Source organism: Zeus faber (assembly GCF_960531495.2).
Source record: "Zeus faber genome assembly, chromosome: 1".
Lineage (NCBI taxonomy): Eukaryota > Metazoa > Chordata > Actinopteri > Zeiformes > Zeidae > Zeus > Zeus faber.
Window position 1 is genome coordinate 5,605,221 of NC_137193.1, and position 20,756 is coordinate 5,625,976.

Sequence of the window (20,756 nt, forward strand, 5' to 3'; positions counted from 1 at the left end):
AAAGCCACGACGACATTTAAACAGAAGTTGAAGAGTGATGGAGCAGGAGGCCCCGTGTGATCTTCACACGCCACAAGCTGAAGGTCACAGAGGAACGTTATGTCTCACTGAACCGACGAGGCAAAAAATGTCACTCGGTGCCTGAAAATGAGGTCGGCTCATCGGGAGCCTGTTGTCCAAAATCGTATTTTATCCATGTACCTTCTCTCCGACCAGTCCGAGTGGCCCGAGCTCACCAGGGGGTCCGACACGACCCTTCGGCCCCTCGGGTCCGTCCTCTCCTCTGGGGCCGGACACTCCGAGTTCTCCCTGTTACCAACGAGTGAATGAAGGAACGAACGAACGAACGGGTGAATGAACTAATGAACGAACGAACGGACCAACCAACCAAATAGTTGATATAATAATCAATCAAGAACGTTATAATGACACGTCGACACAATCTTACCCTCTCTCCCTTGGCACCAAAATCTCCCTTGATTCCAGGGAAACCATCTTCTCCCTGGAAACGCAACCAGACGAGCAAAGATTTAAACAAACCGTCGTCTGATTTTTGGAACGACTGCGTAGAAAGGAATTGTTTCATTGGATAATAAGACAAAGAAAAAAAAACCCTCCTAAGAAACCAGCTTTGTGGGGACCAGTTTCAGCGCGAGGGAAGGTTCACCCACCTTCTCTCCCTTGTGACCCTTCAGGCCGCGGATTCCTTGGGTTCCCTGAAACGGAGCAGGTCGCCATCGGCAACAGTTAGGGAACCAGTGGAGCGGAATCGAAGCAGCCAAACAGCACAATCTCAAAGTCCAAACTCGGGTCAAAGGACAAAGGTTCATCCTGAGGGGTCAGCGTTGCGTCAAAACTTCATAACTCAGGACTGAACGACTCAGAGATATTGGTAGGAGGGATTCTTTGAGGAGCTTAAACTTTACCCTCCAACTTTTACGTTGTGAACCACTTTTATTTTCCGGTAACTTTGCAACAGCTTTCCAAAATGAATGAATGCAACAACAAGAATGTTTGTTTTTTTCGTTGAAGCTGACCTTGATGCCACGAGGACCAGGGTAGCCGATGGTTCCCTGAGGACCGCTAGGACCCTGGAAAGGAAAAACAGCCATGATAAAGTTGACGGCACAGCGCCAGAGTTAAAAACCATAATTCCACCGGATTCAGGGGTTTCCTATAGTTTGTCTCTCGCTCGCGGCGGACCCCGCCACCAAAAATGGAAACATACAGCGTATAGAGGAGTGCAGGCATAAAATAAATACATTAAATGGCTGTTTCTTAAAATGAGGCAACAAAGACTGAGATAGGGAATCGGATTACGGATTACGGATTACCACTTTAAGAAATGACTGGACAGCAGACAGTCTATTGAGCAGAATGAGGTGCAGGTGTGTTTGGGCACCTACCTGGTTTCCCTTCGTGCCGGTAGGCCCCTCCTTCCCTGGGTGACCCTGAGGGAAAGATCAAGCACAGTGAGACGCATCCTTAATGATTTCATTTCATTATTTCCTTGAATTTAGTTGTAAATGAAGGTTGTTTGGTAACGTACAGGAGGGCCATCAGCTCCAGGCATTCCTGGCAGACCTGGTTTTCCTGTGGGACCCTGGAGGAGAAGGGGAAAATAAAGTTAAAATCAAATTGAATAAATACAGCCATGAGCCCCGAGAAGAAAATGTTTTTACAATGAGACGGGAAAACATTGAATTGATGTTTCTACCGTAGAACACTGTTCTACGCTAGAACTGCAGCCGGCAGTCATCGCTTCTTCATTTCAACTTATTTTGATGCAGATCTGTCCTTCACATCTTATTTCTTGCTGTTATCACTTTCCCCTACACTCTACCTTCTCTCCTGGCGGTCCGAGGGCTCCTTGAGGTCCTGGCATTCCCTGGAAGATCACACACACACACACACACACACACACACACACACACACACACACACACACACACACACACACACACACACACACACACACACACACACACACACACACACACACACACACGCACGCACACACACACACACACACACACGGCAGGTTTGAGACAAGGTCAAGGTTTTTTTTTTTTTTCGCGCTATATTGAAAGAGCCGACACAGGATTTATGGATTGTTGGCGTTGTTATATATCAGATGTTATGTTTGAAACAGGTTTATAAACATCCCATGCCTCTCCCTGCGTCTCACCTGAGTTCCTGAGGTTCCCTGCTGCCCTGGAGGACCAGGCTCCCCTTGTGGACCCTGACGAAGAAGAAGAAGCAAAGAAGGGAAAGAGGAGAGAGAGAGAGAGAGAGAGAGAGTTCAGTTCCTGCATCATGAGGCGTGTCCTACGTACTGATACTGAACGGTGGAGTCCAGAGTGTCAGAGTAGATACTGAGTAGATACAGAGTAGATACAAAGTAGTTACAGAGTAGATACAGAGTATATATAGAGTAGATACAGAGTAGATACAGAGTAGATACAGAGTAGATAGAGTAGATAATCAAGTAGATAATCAACTAGATACAGAGTAGATCATGTAGATAGGGAGTACATAGAGTAGATACAGAGTAGATATTGAGTAGATAAAGTATATAGAGTAGATAGAGTATATAGAGTAGATACAGAGTAGATATAGGGTAGAAAGAGTATATACAGAGTAGATATAGAGTAGATACAGAGTAGATATAGAGTAGATACAGAGTAGATACAGAGTAGATATACGGTAGAAAGAGTAGATACAGAGTAGATACAGAGTAGATATAGAGTAGATACAGAGTAGATACAGAGTAGATACAGAGTAGATATAGAGTAGATATAGAGTAGATACAGAGTAGATATAGAGTAGATATAGAGTAGATACAGAGTAGATATAGAGTAGATAGAGTATATAGCTTCTACTCTACTGACCAGGTTGCCCTTGGGACCGTGGGGGCCATCGTTTCCACGCACACCCTGAAACACACGGAGGATCAGGTTGAAAAACCAAACAGAAAATGGAGAAACGTGGGATTGTCAAGGAGAGAAATAAAGATATTGAAGGTGGAGTCTGAGTTCATCAGGAGTTTGAAACAAGTCCTTGAGTCTGAATCCAGGTCCTGGAAAGTTGCACTTACCTATTAAAACACAACACTTATATTGAACATCATTTGCGTAGGCGTGTGGTGAGTCAGAGCTTGTTCGGGCGGAGTCCCGTGTGTTGTTGATGTGCTCTTGTTTCGAGGAAGAGAACATGGTCGTTACAAGAGGCGGAGCGGCTCCACCCCCGGACCGCCGACGTAGAGGGACGTCACAAAACCCCCCCAGGGGCCCTTCCCGAGGTTCCAGGGGGCCGCCAGCAAAAGTGTTGATGAATGTCACCATCACGGACTGAGTGAGATGCTGGCACCGTCACCCAATGAACAAGGAGGACGGGTGTGACGGAGAGCAATCCAAAAAACATATTGTCAAATTGGATCCCAGAAACGGAAATGAGGGCGGCCCCCAAATAGTCGACCGATTAATGTTAGTCCACGGGAAGAGTCTTAGTCGACTAAGCTTTTTATTACGTTGGTGTTAATGATAAATTAACAAAACGTTCAGTCCTCTTGCCGGTTGCTCCGACTCATCCAGACCTTCAGAATACGGAGGCTCCTCACGACTCATTTCCTCAACGTTAAAACGGAGGTGTCAACGCAGACCGGTCGACCAGTTTTAAACAGTCTGAAAAACATTGCATGCATTGTGAAGAATACTTTGCGTATAGCTTATTATGAGAGCTGTTTGAAAGCGTTAATCAAATCCTTCAATCGCCGAATTGTATTTGAAATCCCCCGACGGACTGGGCCTTTGCGCACCGGAGGGGGCTGGGGAAGGCGCAGCGAGTCGGCGGCCCCAGGAAGGGGCGGGGTCGGGTGCGGAGGGTCACAAAACGACGTGAAAGCTGGTGGCGGGGCGGGGATTCCGCGGCCCCCGGAACAGCGCCCAATTAGGGGCCCCTAAGAAGGGGACGCCCACGCTGGGAAAACGGTGGTCCGTGCACCACATTTCGGTGCGAATCATTTTCAATACGTCGTTTGAACGTGAGCATGAATACAGTAGTCAGAGGGTCTGATGAGTCTAACTGATGCAGCGTTGAAGCGGCGCTCGTAACTTAAATGCATATTTTATGCCAGCTTGAACTGCCAACTTATTGTCGACGCAGAACATCTTTAGTCGGGGGCAGCCCTCTACTCAATGTGTCGGCCTTGGAGGCTCCTCGGTGCTAAGGAGGCTCCTCAGTGCTAAGGAGCTGCTAGTGCTCGCCGCTACCTGCTCGCCTCATCCAATGAGTTTAGAGAAAAAACACAAGGTCTGAAAATTCCGAGGGGGCCCGCGCCCACGCAGTGGTGAGCGCTAGCACCGGCCCGAGCGGGGCCGGGGCGAGGGAGTTATTTCTAGGACTGGGTGTGGTTGCCGAGCGGTCACCGAGGGGTAAACCGACGCTCCCGAAATAAAACAGCTAAGATGCTGCTGAAAGCGGAGTTACTCACTGGAGAGCCAAGGATTCCCGGCGGGCCTTTGGGTCCCAGCAAACCGCGGGGCCCCTGCAGGGAAGGAGGGAGAGAGAGAGAGAGAGAGACACACACACACACACACACACACACACACACACACACACACACACACACACACACACACACACACACACACACACACAGTGTAGAACCAGTCCGTTAATGTCTGTGGAAAATCCCTTTTGCAGATACATGACGAGAATATTACAAAATAGGCAGAAAATATAAGATCATTATTTATTTGTAACAACTCAAATTGCGCCTCTTAATTTCTCCGTTCCAAGTTGAGGAAACCTAATGAATAAAGATTTCATGAATTGAAGGAATTTTTTTTTTTGAAGTGGCCCGTGACCCGTGGCCGCCACCTCTGCAACCCAGTATCGTGGCGCCTTCTGAGCACTTTCTACCAGGAAAACGTAATTATTCTGAATGTTATTTGCATCTGACAGCTCAGCCAGGCGACAACGGTGTTTTCTACGCCGTTGTCACCAGGGGCCGTTGTCACCAGGGGCCGTTGTCACCAGGGGGCGCTCCTCGCTAGGGTTATGAAAACAGCTGTGGTGCCGCGACGTGTTCGGGGGTGCCTGGGAATCCACAGTGTTCCCGCAACGCATCGACCACCACGAGACACCTACTCTTACTCCACAGGCAGATCCATCTGTAGAGGAGGTGAGAGCGACGCGGACACATGTGCCGTGTCATTGTGGGAACACTTACCGGTTCACCTGGAAGACCCCGGGGTCCGATGTCTCCGTCGTCTCCCTGGAAACACACAGAGATTTGTTGTTGGTTTCATTCTTATTTTTATTAATTTATTGAATGAACGTGTGACGGAGGCAAGGCGGTGTTCGTGGTGGCGCCCTCACCCTCTCTCCGTCCTCCCCGGTGGACCCCAAAGGGCCCATGGGTCCCAGGTCACCCTGGGAACAGAAAAGTTATATTGAGATCAAAGCTGCGATCTTAAAAAAAAAGAAAGAGAGAAATCTTAAATCTTTCTAAAAATAGAAATTCAATTGGAAATTCCTCAAAAAAAAACAAACAAAAAAAAAAAAACCTGAACTCATGCACTATCAATGTTCTGAAATTGGGAATATCCTATAATCTACAACAGTGGATATTCTAAAATATTCCCTGCATTTCCTTGTTCTTGGTGTTTACTGTTGATATATGAACTAACCAGAGCGGTGAGCATTTCTCTTTTTAATACTTTTTTTTGTTTAATTTCTTTTTTTTGTTTACTTACCCTATGTCCTTTGTCGCCGGGCAGACCAGGCAGCCCATCAAAGCCACGGTCACCCTGAGGAAAAGAACGAGGGCGGATCAGCACCAGCGCTATCCAACGACACCCTGAACTGAGTCGTGGTTCTCCCCCCCATTCGAGGACCGAACCCCACCGGCAACGACGTTGAAACCGAAGCGTGTGATTGAGGGTTACCTTGGTTCCGGACTCTCCAGGCACTCCCCGGGCTCCATCGGCTCCGGCACGACCCTGACGGGTAAAAGAAACAAAAAGAAAAACAGACACAGGTTTTAAGCCTGAAGCTCAAACTGAATTAACCGAAACGCAGCTCCGCCCCTCCGTTTTCAAACTGCTCGGTCCAGTTCCGTGGAGCGCCAAGTTAAATAATGCAAAGGTTAGAATCTTCCCATTATTGGGTAGATTGGGTTAATGAGGCCGGCAAGTCATTCCATTTTTAACTAACATTCAGAATTTACAGGCATTAATTCCATTTTAACCATCTTTTTTGCCACTACATCAATAAATCAATAAACAATTACTGCTGAAGTGGTTTTCACACCAGTTGATATATTTCAATGACAAATCTATTTCAAGTGTGAGGTTGTTATAACACTTATTATCAGAAAGGACTATTTGACGGGTTCATCCAGGGTTGTCATCCTGGCTGGAGACGGGTGGAAGCCTCAAAGGCGCATCCGTTTTAAACGGAGCAATTCAAAAAAGTGACCTCAGCGTTCAGCTCAAACGTGACACCCTACGTGCTTTACTCACCCTTCTTCCTGATTTGCCGGGAGGTCCCATCAGCCCGTGCGGCCCCCTGGGGCCCTGGAAAACAAAATGGTCATTTGGGTTAAATGCCTGAAAGTGCAGTGACCAACTTGAGGGTGCAGACAGTGAGCGGAAAGGGATGAAGCGGAGTGAGTAACTGCCGGTTGCTTATGTAAATCAACGTGGATTAAAGGCATGTGAGGCTGTTTCCATGTGCTTTCTACAGTGCGTTGATGCTCGTGTCGGGTCAGACTTGGACCCCGGAGAGGTGCGGTGGCTGTGATTACCTGAGGGCCAGGGTCGCCGCTCTCCCCCTTCAAACCAGAGCTTCCTGGAGTTCCCTGGAACGGAGCGGCAGAGGGTCAGTGTTAAGCAACAGAAAAAAAATGTTCTCCATTAAAAAAGAAACAAAGAAATAAAGAATAAAATAAAGATCTGTTCCGAGATGGTATTTCTTTAGCTATGAAGAAATGTGCGCTCCAAAAACACTGACGTGAAGTCTTATAATTTCTACAACTCTTTATAATCATATACAGTATTATTCATTATATACACCATAATGGATATAGTCTATGTATTTCATTTGAATGGAAGTGAGTCCTCAAATCTGAGTATCGGGGTTGCAGCGGTGCGGGTGTGGTGCTCAGGTGACCCACCAGGGGTCCGGGGCGTCCAGTGAAACCCATCGGTCCGGGCGGTCCCTTCAGCGCCATCTGGAGGCAACCACAGTTCAGAGTTAGTGGTGGCGGCGGCGGTGGCGGCGGCGGTGGCGGCAGCGGCGGCGTGGCCCCTTGGAGCCCCGCGAGGGTGGGCACACAGCGATGCAGGGCGCACCGCATTTCGGGAACAACAGCAACAGCGACAGCAACAACAACAGCAACAACAGCAACAACAACAGCAACAACAACGGTGTGGAAGAAGGGTCCTTGAAGTTGCTCCATAGATATCTACACTGTTAAGCACGTTCCACGATAGATAAAGAGATACGCAGAGGTTTGCTGCGCTTTCTGTCGACCACGCCCTGAAACCCATTTGTCCCATTTCCCATTTGTCTCGGTCAGACTGTGGAAAGACAGTTTTTACCCTTCATTACAAGAATATTATACTTGGTGTATTTGAAGCGACAGAGATGATACGGCGTTGTCGCTTATGAATATTTTCCCATCTTTTGCCAAATTCCACATCCATAAGTACAGGTTTACAAACAAAAAGCCACTTTTCACTCTTTTGAAAGAGGAATTTGAACCTGAAGGAATTCACCGCTTTAAAATGATAACCTCAACATATTATTATGCTATTGCAATACTTTGTTGTCCTGGACTACTCGTTGTGTTAAACGTCATCCGAACTCTGCTTTTTCTTCTCCTCCCGCATCGGTTCCTGTATCGGTTTTCCCTGCGTTTTTATTTTCGATGCATCTGTTTTTTTGTAGTTTCTACTTGTGTGAAAGGGACATTTTAAACGGCAACCAAGGCACCGTCCCGCCCTGGATCAGGACAGTGGGTTGCGTAATGGAGAGGGAGCGAGCTCCGGTCCACCGCACGTCCCCGGCCAGTTCCCGACCCTCCCGACAAAAGAAACGACAAAGAGATCTCTTCAAATAAAAACAGTGTGTTTTTAGTGTAGTTGCATTTGTTCTGGGGAGCACGGCGCCCAGAAGGAGGTTGGATTTAGAATTCAAAGGCAAAGTTTGGTTTGGTTTTAGTTTTAGAGATGAAATCCTCAGATTTGAATCCTGCTTCCAATAAAGGCCAGGTACCCTCTGCAGTTGAGGTCAATAACAAGTTCCGGTCACTATTTGAGGAAATACGGTGATCCTCATCCGCTTGCGTTTCAAATTTTATTCGTACTTTTTTCTTGTCGCATCTAATTTGCTCATATTCTCTTCATTGTGCTATATGCACTGCTCTGCATATGTCGTCCGATTTGTTGACATTTTTTGCGCGCTGTTTTTTTTTTAAACAAAGATCGATAAAAAGCGACGAAAAAAAACAACCCGGCCGACGCCGGCTCCTGAAGACGACGGTGCCGATCTGGCAGCTGCAGAAGTTTCAGCCGAAATAGTCGCTACAACAGCAACAGGAGTGCACGCCGTTGAATTCCATCAGAGGAAAAGACGTTTCACCGAGAGTTTTAAATTGAGGCGGGGGGAAAAATGCGTCTTCAGAAACATCCCTATAGGTGTGGACGAGTCAAATGGAGAGCACCCCCTTTCTCTCACTCGACCCATTTGTATGACGCTCGTACATCTGCTCAATATTGACTTACCCTGGCCTGAGACAAGATGGCGGCAGCCTGAGCTTCCTGTGCAGACACGGCGGGCCCCTTATCACCTCCGCTCTGGCCAAAACGGAACTGGACAAACAGGGGAAAGGGGGCATAAGTCACCAGGGTGCAGTGGATGACTTTTATTTTCCCTTATTGCTGTTAATTTCCAAGTGTTCGACCTTGACCCAGTGACCCCGTGGTGCAGTATATGGCATATACACCAAGAAAATAAAGCGTACGAAGCCACCTGCCCATTATCCATTCACAGACCTTATGTATCGCACAGAATCGCCACCTGCTCTGCTTCTTCATACAATACCAACCAGCACTACAGCGCTACCAGGGACAGACTCAGAGGTCAGGGGTTATGGCTGACTCACAGGTAGCATGACGGAGGTTCCGGGGGGCCCGGGGACTCCATCGGCTCCAGAAAGTCCGGCCCTTCCGGGTGGGCCCTGTGCCATGAACCGAAACAGAACCGTGAGAAGACAGCCTGCAGTCAAGCTAGTTAAGAAGGTAACAATAATAATAATAATAATAATAATAATAATAATAATAATAATAACAACAACAACAATAATAACAATAATAACAAGAATAACAATAATAAATAATAATAAATAATTATAATAATAAAAAATAGAAGAAAAAAAATAAGAATTAAATAAAAATAATAATAATACAGTAATATTGCTGTTGATAATATTAATACATTTTATTCATAGTCCGCATTTCAAAATGACGATTCCCCTTCGACACAAATGCAGGGGGCGCCAGAGAGTCAACATTGCAATGAGAGGCAAAGGGGCTCATGGGAATTCAACCCTTTATTCTGTGGAATTGCGACTGAGTTTTTTTAATTGAAAAATTCCTCGTAGTGGATTAAAAAAATGGCTGAATCAAAAGCATTGTTATCTAGTTGGAGGAAGGTCAGTCACAAGAGTGGGAGCATTACTCACCCTCTCACCAGGATCCCCAACGGACCCAGGAGGTCCAGATGGGCCAGCGGGGCCACTGGCTCCCTGAAACACAAAAAGCATGTATTCGATATTTCAGATAGGACGACTTTTCTTTTTTTAAAGAGTACAAATATAACAGAGCATGTTTAATAGACCGAGGTATTAACAAAGACAATTGTGAGATTTAAATCAAAACTTCAAGGTCAAAGGTCAAAACTAAAAGTCAACACACTTTTTAAATCAACTAGTAACGCAACTATTTTGCTTTGTTCAGAACTTTGATTCATGTTGTATTACGGTTTATACTGTATTGACTGTGACTCCTACATCGGGGATGACAGTGTTGTCCTTGTAAATTAAACAAAATAGGAAGTACTCACAGCGGGCCCCTCTGGCCCAGGAGGCCCCTCAATCAGCATACCCTGGGAAATGGAAAGTAAAATATTGATTTGAACTTCAACGGGTTTCAAAATTAAAATGTTCAATTCCTCCAGCTTTAAAGAAAAGTGATTCCATTTGAATTGATTTATTTTGTTTTTACACACTGAATTAGTCAGATTGTGTGTCAATCATTTGGCGCCTATGACTTCAAACAATGGAATGGATTAAAAAGTAACGGTTCGGATTGGTACGCAGAAGGCAGCGTGAACTCGGCCAACATAGTGAAGACGGTGGTATTTCTAAACAGGTTTCTGTGGCATTATCACGCTGCCTTCTGCGTACCAATCCGATCATCCGCTCATCCAATGATTGTCAAACATGTTTTCAGCTCTAACATTTAAGACGTGATGGCACGTTCTAGTACTATGCAGGGCTCTCAGGTGTAAAGAAGTGTTCTAGTACTATGCGGGGCTCTCAGGTGTGAAGGCGTGTTCTAGTACTATGCAGGGCTCTCAGGTGTAAAGGCGCGTTCTAGTACTATGCAGGGCTCTCAGGTGTCAAGGCGCGTTCTAGTACTATGCAGGGCTCTCAGGTGTCAAGGCGTGTTCTAGTACTATGCAGGGCTCTCAGGTGTCAAGGCGTGTTCTAGTACTATGCAGGGCTCTCAGGTGTAAAGGCGTGTTCTAGTACTATGCAGGGCTCTCAAGTGTAAAGGCATGTTCTAGTACTATGCAGGGCTCTCAGGTGTAAAGGCGTGTTCTAGTACTATGCAGGGCTCTCAGGTGTAAAGGCGTGTTCTAGTACTATGCAGGGCTCTCAGGTGTAAAGGCGTGTTCTAGTACTATGCAGGGCTCTCAGGTGTCAAGGCGTGTTCTAGTACTATGCAGGGCAGAGTCTTAAATAACTGTGGAAATCACTCACAGGCTCCACGGGTTTCAAAATTAAAATGTTCAATTCCTCCAGCTTTAAAGAAAAGTGATTCCATTTGAATTGATTTATTTTGTTTTTACACACTGAATTAGTCAGATTGTGTGTCAATCATTTGGCGCCTATGACTTCAAACAATGGAATGGATTAAAAAGTAACGGTTCGGATTGGTACGCAGAAGGCAGCGTGAACTCGGCCAACATAGTGAAGACGGTGGTATTTCTAAACAGGTTTCTGTGGCATTATCACGCTGCCTTCTGCGTACCAATCCGATCATCCGCTCATCCAATGATTGTCAAACATGTTTTCAGCTCTAACATTTAAGACGTGATGGCACGTTCTAGTACTATGCAGGGCTCTCAGGTGTAAAGAAGTGTTCTAGTACTATGCGGGGCTCTCAGGTGTGAAGGCGTGTTCTAGTACTATGCAGGGCTCTCAGGTGTAAAGGCGCGTTCTAGTACTATGCGGGGCTCTCAGGTGTCAAGGCGCGTTCTAGTACTATGCGGGGCTCTCAGGTGTAAAGGTGCGTTCTAGTACTATGCGGGGCTCTCAGGTGTAAAGGCGCGTTCTAGTAGTATGCAGGGCTCTCAGGTGTCAAGGCTCGTTCTAGTACTATGCAGGGCTCTCAAGTGTCAAGGCTCGTTCTAGTACTGTGCAGGGCTCTCAGGTGTCAAGGTGCGTTCTAGTACTATGCAGGGCTCTCAGGTGTCAAGGCGTGTTCTAGTACTATGCGGGGCTCTCAGGTGTCAAGGCGCGATCTAGTACTATGCGGGGCTCTCAGGTGTAAAGGTGCGTTCTAGTACTATGCGGGGCTCTCAGGTGTAAAGGCGCGTTCTAGTAGTATGCAGGGCTCTCAGGTGTCAAGGCTCGTTCTAGTACTATGCAGGGCTCTCAAGTGTCAAGGCTCGTTCTAGTACTGTGCAGGGCTCTCAGGTGTCAAGGTGCGTTCTAGTACTATGCAGGGCTCTCAGGTGTCAAGGCGTGTTCTAGTACTATGCGGGGCTCTCAGGTGTCAAGGCGCGATCTAGTACTATGCGGGGCTCTCAGGTGTAAAGGTGCGTTCTAGTACTATGCGGGGCTCTCAGGTGTAAAGGCGCGTTCTAGTAGTATGCAGGGCTCTCAGGTGTCAAGGCTCGTTCTAGTACTATGCAGGGCTCTCAAGTGTCAAGGCTCGTTCTAGTACTGTGCAGGGCTCTCAGGTGTCAAGGCGCGTTTTAGTACTATGCAGGGCTCTCAGGTGTCAAGGCGCGTTCTAGTACTATGCAGGGCTCTCAGGTGTCAAGGCGCGTTCTAGTACTATGCAGGGCTCTCAGGTGTCAAGGCGTGTTCTAGTACTATGCAGGGCTCTCAGGTGTCAAGGCGTGTTCTAGTAGTATGCAGGGCTCTCAGGTGTCAAGGCGCGTTCTAGTACTATGCAGGGCTCTCAGGTGTCAAGGCGCGTGCTAGTACTGTGCAGGGCTCTCAGGTGTAAAGGCGCGTTCTAGTACTATGCGTGGCTCTCAGGTGTAAAGGCGTGTTCTAGTACTATGCGGGGCTCTCAGGTGTAAAGGCGCGTTCTAGTACTATGCGGGGCTCTCAGGTGTCAAGACTCGTTCTAGTACTATGCAGGGCTCTCAGGTGTCAAGGCGCGTTCTAGTACTATGCAGGGCTCTCAGGTGTCAAGGCGCGTTCTAGTACTATGCAGGGCTCTCAGGTGTAAAGGCGTGTTCTAGTACTATGCAGGGCTCTCAGGTGTCAAGGCGTGTTCTAGTACTATGCAGGGCTCTCAGGTGTCAAGGCGTGTTCTAGTACTATGCAGGGCTCTCAGGTGTCAAGGCGTGTTCTAGTACTATGCAGGGCTCTCAGGTGTCAAGGCGTGTTCTAGTACTATGCAGGGCTCTCAGGTGTCAAGGCGCGTTCTAGTACTATGCGGGGCTCTCAGGTGTAAAGGCGCGTTCTAGTACTATGCGGGGCTCTCAGGTGTAAAGGCGCGTTCTAGTACTATGCGGGGCTCTCAGGTGTCAAGGCTCGTTCTAGTACTATGCAGGGCTCTCAGGTGTCAAGGCGTGTTCTAGTACTATGCAGGGCTCTCAGGTGTCAAGGCGCGTTCTAGTACTATGCAGGGCTCTCAGGTGTCAAGGCGCGTTCTAGTACTATGCGGGGCTCTCAGGTGTCAAGGCTCGTTCTAGTACTATGCAGGGCTCTCAGGTGTCAAGGCGCGTTCTAGTACTATGCAGGGCTCTCAGGTGTCAAGGCGTGTTCTAGTACTATGCAGGGCTCTCAGGTGTAAAGGCGTGTTCTAGTACTATGCAGGGCTCTCAAGTGTAAAGGCATGTTCTAGTACTATGCAGGGCTCTCAGGTGTAAAGGCGTGTTCTAGTACTATGCAGGGCTCTCAGGTGTAAAGGCGTGTTCTAGTACTATGCAGGGCTCTCAGGTGTAAAGGCGTGTTCTAGTACTATGCAGGGCTCTCAGGTGTCAAGGCGTGTTCTAGTACTATGCAGGGCTCTCAGGTGTCAAGGCGCGTTCTAGTACTATGCGGGGCTCTCAGGTGTAAAGGCGCGTTCTAGTACTATGCGGGGCTCTCAGGTGTAAAGGCGCGTTCTAGTACTATGCGGGGCTCTCAGGTGTCAAGGCTCGTTCTAGTACTATGCAGGGCTCTCAGGTGTCAAGGCGTGTTCTAGTACTATGCAGGGCTCTCAGGTGTCAAGGCGCGTTCTAGTACTATGCAGGGCTCTCAGGTGTCAAGGCGCGTTCTAGTACTATGCGGGGCTCTCAGGTGTCAAGGCTCGTTCTAGTACTATGCAGGGCTCTCAGGTGTCAAGGCGCGTTCTAGTACTATGCAGGGCTCTCAGGTGTCAAGGCGTGTTCTAGTACTATGCAGGGCTCTCAGGTGTCAAGGCGTGTTCTAGTACTATGCAGGGCTCTCAGGTGTAAAGGCGTGTTCTAGTACTATGCAGGGCTCTCAAGTGTAAAGGCATGTTCTAGTACTATGCAGGGCTCTCAGGTGTAAAGGCGTGTTCTAGTACTATGCAGGGCTCTCAGGTGTAAAGGCGTGTTCTAGTACTATGCAGGGCTCTCAGGTGTAAAGGCGTGTTCTAGTACTATGCAGGGCTCTCAGGTGTCAAGGCGTGTTCTAGTACTATGCAGGGCAGAGTCTTAAATAACTGTGGAAATCACTCACAGGCTCCAGGACGGCCGGCTCCCCTTTCTCCCCCTTCTGGGCTCTGACCGCAGCCTGAGGAAAACACACATGTAGCCAACAACACAACGCAGTCAGTACAGAGGCACACACACACACACACACACACACACACACACACACACACACACACACACACACACACACACACACACACACACACACACACACACACACACACACACACACACACACACACATATACATACATACATACATACACACACACACACACACACACACACACACACACGTTTTCATAGTTCAATCGTTTTATCTAACAATGTTTTTCAATGTTTTGAAGTTATCGTCTCTTTTCCACGACACCTTTACCGTCGTCGAAGGGAAGCTTTGAAGACGGAGCGTTGGACTTATCGTGCACCTTACATATACAACAGAGTCAACTTATATTCCTGTGCATTTCACATGAAAAGAGAAAGATAAATCGACTTGCGTTTGGACAACAAGCCGACACAAAGTACAATTCACACACACACACAACCAATAAAAGCTGAAATGCATTGCTAATGCATCTCTTCCTTCATCGTTGAAACTGTATTTTGACGTGTTATATTGCATACTGCAATGTTTAATACCAACTTGAAACCTGTTGTTTTTATTTTGTGTGTAAAGGCATGGTCCATAAGCCAACAGCCAACCTTCCTGTTAATGCAGCTTCTATGGCTCCACATGGAGCCCTGCGCTGAGAAAAGGCCTCTTCCAAGTCAAACCAGCCACGTTCTCCCAACTGTGGTTTGAGACGCCTCCACCCGTACGTACCGATGCGGGAGGGCTTTACCGTGGGGCGGGGCACAGCACCGTATGCATCTCATTTCAACCGCTGATGCGTGCGCCAGATCAAAGCCGTAATTGCATTTATTCATTCAAATCGCCTCCTGGCCGATCCTACTCACTCAAGATCCAGGATTCTCAAGATTTATTCGTCACATACTGTACATATTGCACTGTACAGTACACATTATATATATATATGAAAAATAGGAATAACAGAAAATAAAAATAACAATCTATACAGCATTTAAAAAAATACAAGCAATATACTGTATACATATATATACCGTATTTCCTCAAATATAAACCGGTAGTCAAATAAAAACCAGGCCTTTAATAAATGCCGGGGGTGTGGTCGACACGAACAAATGAAAGCCTGCCTCAAATACGGGCCGGGGGAAAAACTGATCGGAGCTGCAGAGCTGTTCCATTGCGGAGCTCCACTCCCAAAGAAAGCAAATAAAAACAGTGTGTTTTTATTGCAGAGTATTTAATTGACTCCGTTTCCTAGTGCTGCGTATCAGATCGCAGATCGCTTCTGGCCTCGCTCTGAGCGCTCTCGCTCTCCAACGCTCCAAAGCAGGAAGTGCTGCATTCAAGGGAAACTCGGAAAACTGTTATTCCCCCGAGTCTGCTCCCACCACAAGTGAGACTTTGAGAGTAGCTAGGAGCTTCTTTTTTTCACCACTCATGTGTTTGCATGGAATGGCACCCAGACGGAGGTTTGATTTAAAATGCATCCTAAAATATGATCAAATATACTCATTAAACAGAGGGAATTTGTTTTAACAGCCTGCCTCTAATATAAGCCTGCTTCTGAAAAAGGCCCGGTAGCCTCTGCAGTTGAGGTAAATAAAGGGCCCCGCTCACTATTTGAGGACATACGGTAAATATAGTGCTAGAACGAAATGAAATCTAAGAATCCAAAATGGGGAATAAATAAGGTGAGCCGGAGGCATTTGGATGAACATTTCTTTTCAATCCGGCGCCGGTTGAAATGATGATTCATTCGTTTGTGTTTTTAGTGTTATTTGCTTCGGAAGCGCCGAACGACTTACGCCTCCCTCGTCTGTCACGGCGGACAGGGCGGGGCCCATGTTGACTTCCACCTGGCGGGCCTCGGGGTCGCTGTAGTCCCTGTAGGCGTAGTCGTACTCCTTCAGGCCCACGTCCCCGGTCACGTACTCCTCGGTGAAGGCCTCGCCCTCGCCGCCCGCCTTGACGCCATCGACCTCCGCCCCTGTGGCGCTCGGCTCCACCTGGCGTCAGGGGTCAGGGTCGGGCGTAGAAGGTGGGGTCGGTTTGGGGGCGGGGTTACCGGAGAGGGATGGACAGATGGAGCCGGACGAGAGGGCGTTCCGAGTGAACGGATTAACGCAGAAGGAGGAAGAGAGTTGAAAGAGTTGAGGAAACGGGGAGATGACCAAGCGGTGAAAATGGGAGGAGCCCAAGTCCAAGGTGCAGCGAGAAAGTGAAAGAGAGAAGGGAGTTGAAGAGGAGGGAATATATAAAGAAAAGTGAGATTCTTACCTTCATTTAACAAACAAACTGTGACATATGGAGCAAACTGACATGTGACCGGACTGGGACTTTGCGTTATAAGGTCTGTTTTCCTAAAACTTGTCACCAGCTTGTGTGCTCTGTGTTGATTTCTAAAGGGATCTTTCCAAAATTTGCACTCGTATTAACTATGTCAATACAAGAACTAAAAACAAAAAAAAAAAATTCTTTATTTGTTCTTTGCCGGTTTAAAAATAATCTCAAATGTACAATTTTCGACGAGCTAAAGCACACAAGACTGGTTCCGGACGTTTCGCTTTGTGAAAACACCAAGCGGCCCCGGCGCTACACAAAGCCATGGCAACTATGTTATTTTTCTATTTGACTTACCGTACCAGATTTAAACCTGACAGAAGCATCTAGTTCGCTCCAGCTCCTACGGTGCAAAACCGCCACAACAAGACAAAGAAATGCAGAATTGCAGGAGCAGCGAAACGACTGTCTAACATGCACCGCGGCGCGTCATGATTCTTTAAAAGTACAAACCAAATGGAATGCTCGAGTTATATCGTTAAATCGCGTTGAATCGCGAGTTTTGGCCCGATTAGGAAAGACACAGTGAAAGGTGGCCCGCCATGACGTCAAGATGCTCCCGATGGTCACGGTGTGAACGGTCACCAAGAAGGGCACGCGTCGCCGGCAACCACAACGCTCGGGAGAACAGGCGGTCAGGTTCCGCGTCAAAGAAGAATGCGTAATATTCACCTCGGTCGACTTTGTACATCGGACATTCCAACGCGACCGCCCCGCCCCCGTTTTTCGCGAGGCCCCTTTGCTTTCATCTCAGTATGGAAAACGGACCAACTCAGCACACGAAGGGGGCGCAGCCTCGCTGTGGGAGAAAACGAGAGGCGCTCGGGGGAACGTCGGATGATACAAACAGCGGGTGAACGCCGGTGCATTCTTCTTTGAGGTGAGGCTTTTCTATCGCGCCTCCACAGAGCTGCGGCGTCAGGGGCCCGTCACCACTGCTACCACGTGGTCAAAACGACGGCAAAGCGGCCTCACCGCCACACCCTCTTCCTCCACCGGAGGTGGGACCTGCGGCGGCGTCGGAGCGCCTTCCTCCTGTCCTACGCTGCGAAGGTTTTGCAAGATTTGGGTTTTGGCGTCGCTAAAGTGTTTGAATTCCCTTCCATTACTGGAAAAATACAAAACGGAGCTAAAGCTAACGAAACGAAATGAGTCAAATGCACTTTCCTGTTTCTCGCAACATGCTTCCTGAAATAAGTTCAATCTGTGATATTATCAGTTTCTACACAAATGCTTCCTCCGTGCCGTTCGGGATGTACATTTGAGTTGTTGGTTACCTGGCCAGTGGTCGCTTCTTGTCCAATCACCTCACCCTCTGGCTGCGGGGCCTCCTCCTCATAATAATATTCCGTCTCTGTGGGGGTGTGGCCCGCCTCGGAATACTCAGTATCTACATCCTGATTGGTCAAGATGGTCAGGAAGTGGTGGGGAGCAGGGAGGAAGTAAGCAGATTCGATTGGAAGAGTGTGGTTAGTTTAAAGGCGATATGAGATGAGTCGAGAGAAAAGGATGGAACACATCATAAAAATAGTGAGTGCCGGTGTGTTTTGTTTTGCGGGGCAACTCACATTTTCAAAGATATAAAATGGTTGCCCTTAGGAAAGAAATTTCACCAAGCCCCCACACCTTGACGCCTATAAATCGTGCCGTGCGCAAGATTTAGGGAGGAATCAAGACGACTTCGGTGAAATTTCTTCATCGCTGTATCATTGAACACGTTTGGCTCTGAAAAGCCCACAATGCCATGATAGGTTAATGAAAGGCTCGTGTCGGCTTTTACTGATGTGGGAAGTATGGCCCTCAGCCTCTGAGCCTAGCCATCCCGTGTGATGGAAACATCATCGACTGATGTTTGGGGATGTTTAGTTTAGCACCAAAGACCAGAAATGGAGCGGCAAACCCAAATCGGCAGCCTCACAGAGCCGAGTTCAATCAATGAACAGTTGCTGGAAGCATAACAACTTTTACCCATGAACGTCTTTGCGATGGCGGACCGTGTTTGTCCGTCACGCACCCTGACCCCGCGGTCAGTCACCATGCACGTAGAGATACCATTGAACTCCTATGTAAGCACACGCAAAGCCCGCTTAGTTCTGTGAGGCTGCTTCATTCATATTTGGTATTAAATATGACGTTGACGGGGAGACGAGTGTCAGAGGAAAGACACAGAGGGGGAAAACAAGAGAATGACAGAGGAGGTGAAGAGGTGGTGTTGCGTCGTGTTGCTTGCACTGTGTGTGGAATACACTGTTGCCGGGCGGGGCAGCGGCCCACGCTCGCTCATTTGATTTTGCCACACTCAAATCTTCACTAGAAACACAGGGCAGGCCTCGGTTAAGTCCAGGTCCTGGGATCCGGGTTTTACAGACTTGAATGGGGGCGGATTCAACGGACGGTGGTGTACAGGCCATGCTCCGCCCTGTCACTGACACGTGGTTGTCAATATTGCAAAACATGTGCTCTTTATATGAATATAGACTTCTAAAACCTGGATCGAAGTCCAGGTTGGAATGAGCCAACTTCCACATTGAAGACCCCATAATGGGTGTACTTTAAAGCTCGCACTTAATCTACTGTAATGTGACTATCAATCAATCAATGATGCATTGTCACGGATACCAGATTGGACATTTTGGCCTTAGAGTTATATCGCTTTCCATTTTGATGGAATCACCGACACTTCTGTTCTTAGTTCCTGTTAATATATCAATGAGGGTTATACAATTTGCTTTTAGGTTTCAGGTCGTCTACGTCATTGGACCGAAACTCCAAACCCCAATCGCTGCAGTCGACCCTGGGAGGAACCTAGTAACCAGCTGGGACAGATGGAACATTCAGCTCTACAGACCCCCACCCCTCCCCTCCCCCCGATCGCAGGCCTTGCTGTTGTACCTGTTGATAACCGTTGCCGTTTTTCTTGGCTTGGATGGTGGTGCCGCTCAGCGCAGTCTTGCCAAAGGGTGGGAACGGTTTGTGCTGGGATTTGACGTTGTGGAGGTCCACCCCAGCCCTCGATCTTGTTGGTTTCGGGGGAGTCGGGAGAAAGGGAGCCAACGTGGGAGGCTTCTTGGCGACCGGAGTCTTTTGCGCCACGCTCTTCACTTTCTCTACCTTGTTGACCGTCGTTCTGACCAGGGGGACTTTGTTGACCACAGTTCTAACTCTGATGACCTCTTTGACCTCTGCCTTGGCTTGAGTTTTGGCAGCGGGAGCTTTAGTGGCCGAAGCCTTTGCGGCTTTTGTGGGTTGAGGTTTTGGCACTTTGGTTGGTTTCGGAGGTGCCTTGGTTACTTCTACTTTGGCGGCTGACTTTGCGGCGCTGACAACAGTCTTTTCTACTTTGACAACAACCTTCTCAACCTTGGATTTACTAGTGGTTTCAGTTTTAGCCAGCTTTGAAGCACCGTTACCGTTAGCTTTCTTATCTAGCGTAGCGGCGGCTTTTCCGTTGCCGTTAGCCTTGACCTCAGCCTTACCATTGACTTTAACCACAACAGCTGCCTTGCCATTGCCATTAGCCTGACCATTGACTTTCTTCTCCACTGTCACCTTGACATTGGCCTTCTTTTCCGCTGAGGCTTTTCCATTTCCATTTATCTTTTTCTCAGCTGCGGCCTTGCCATTCACGTTGACTTTGACGGAGGCTGCTTTTCCATTTCCGTTTCCGTTAGCCGCACCGTTCACTTTCTTCTGAGCAGTGGATTTACCGTTCTTAGCGGGTGCTGCCATGGACTTAGACCTGACGACTATGGTGGGTTTGATCTTGGACAGGAGGAGCTCTACTGCGGTGGGCTTGGCTTTGGTTGATTTGACCGCGGCAGGCTTGGGAGCTTTGGTGGGCATAGGGGGTTTGACTACAAGTTTATGTGTCGCCACCTTGATTGACTTAGCCAGCGTGGGCTTGGCTTTGGCAGGGGCAGGTTTAGTGGGGGCAGCCTTTCCATTGGCTGTCTTCTTCTGTTTTCCGTGTTTTTTTGTCGATGGGGTTGTTGCGATTGTGTGAGGGTGTGCATTGTAAGGAGGAGGAACAGAAAGGAGGAGAGATACGTGAAGGGATTGGGAGGGGAGGAAAAGCACAAACAAGGGATGGACAGAAGGAGAAAGACAAGAGTGGATGTTTTGAGACACAATG

The 20,756-nt window shown here is 47.9% G+C and overlaps 1 protein-coding gene across 6 annotated transcripts in view; it reads right to left on the minus strand.

Moving 5' to 3' along the window:
* col11a2 (collagen, type XI, alpha 2) overlaps positions 1–20,756 on the minus strand; it is a 58,785-nt gene that overhangs the window by 16,155 nt on the left and 21,874 nt on the right. The window contains exons 6-30 of one of the 6 annotated variants that reach the window (XM_080005648.1): positions 19,517–20,581; positions 17,902–18,021; positions 16,090–16,290; positions 14,222–14,275; positions 10,132–10,173; positions 9,752–9,814; positions 9,173–9,247; positions 8,793–8,879; positions 7,181–7,237; positions 6,812–6,865; positions 6,528–6,581; positions 5,952–6,005; positions 5,760–5,813; positions 5,383–5,436; positions 5,234–5,278; positions 4,493–4,546; positions 2,892–2,936; positions 2,189–2,242; positions 1,844–1,888; positions 1,550–1,603; positions 1,407–1,451; positions 1,038–1,091; positions 672–716; positions 449–502; positions 202–309 (exon numbers count right to left, since the gene is read on the minus strand). In XM_080005648.1, coding sequence (XP_079861774.1) covers positions 202–309; positions 449–502; positions 672–716; positions 1,038–1,091; positions 1,407–1,451; positions 1,550–1,603; positions 1,844–1,888; positions 2,189–2,242; positions 2,892–2,936; positions 4,493–4,546; positions 5,234–5,278; positions 5,383–5,436; positions 5,760–5,813; positions 5,952–6,005; positions 6,528–6,581; positions 6,812–6,865; positions 7,181–7,237; positions 8,793–8,879; positions 9,173–9,247; positions 9,752–9,814; positions 10,132–10,173; positions 14,222–14,275; positions 16,090–16,290; positions 17,902–18,021; positions 19,517–20,581 — 2,637 coding nt within the window. The remainder of the gene's footprint in view (positions 1–201; positions 310–448; positions 503–671; positions 717–1,037; positions 1,092–1,406; positions 1,452–1,549; positions 1,604–1,843; positions 1,889–2,188; positions 2,243–2,891; positions 2,937–4,492; positions 4,547–5,233; positions 5,279–5,382; positions 5,437–5,759; positions 5,814–5,951; positions 6,006–6,527; positions 6,582–6,811; positions 6,866–7,180; positions 7,238–8,792; positions 8,880–9,172; positions 9,248–9,751; positions 9,815–10,131; positions 10,174–14,221; positions 14,276–16,089; positions 16,291–17,901; positions 18,022–19,516; positions 20,582–20,756) is intronic. The other 5 variants (XM_080005651.1, XM_080005649.1, XM_080005652.1 and 2 more) reach the window with 5 other exon arrangements.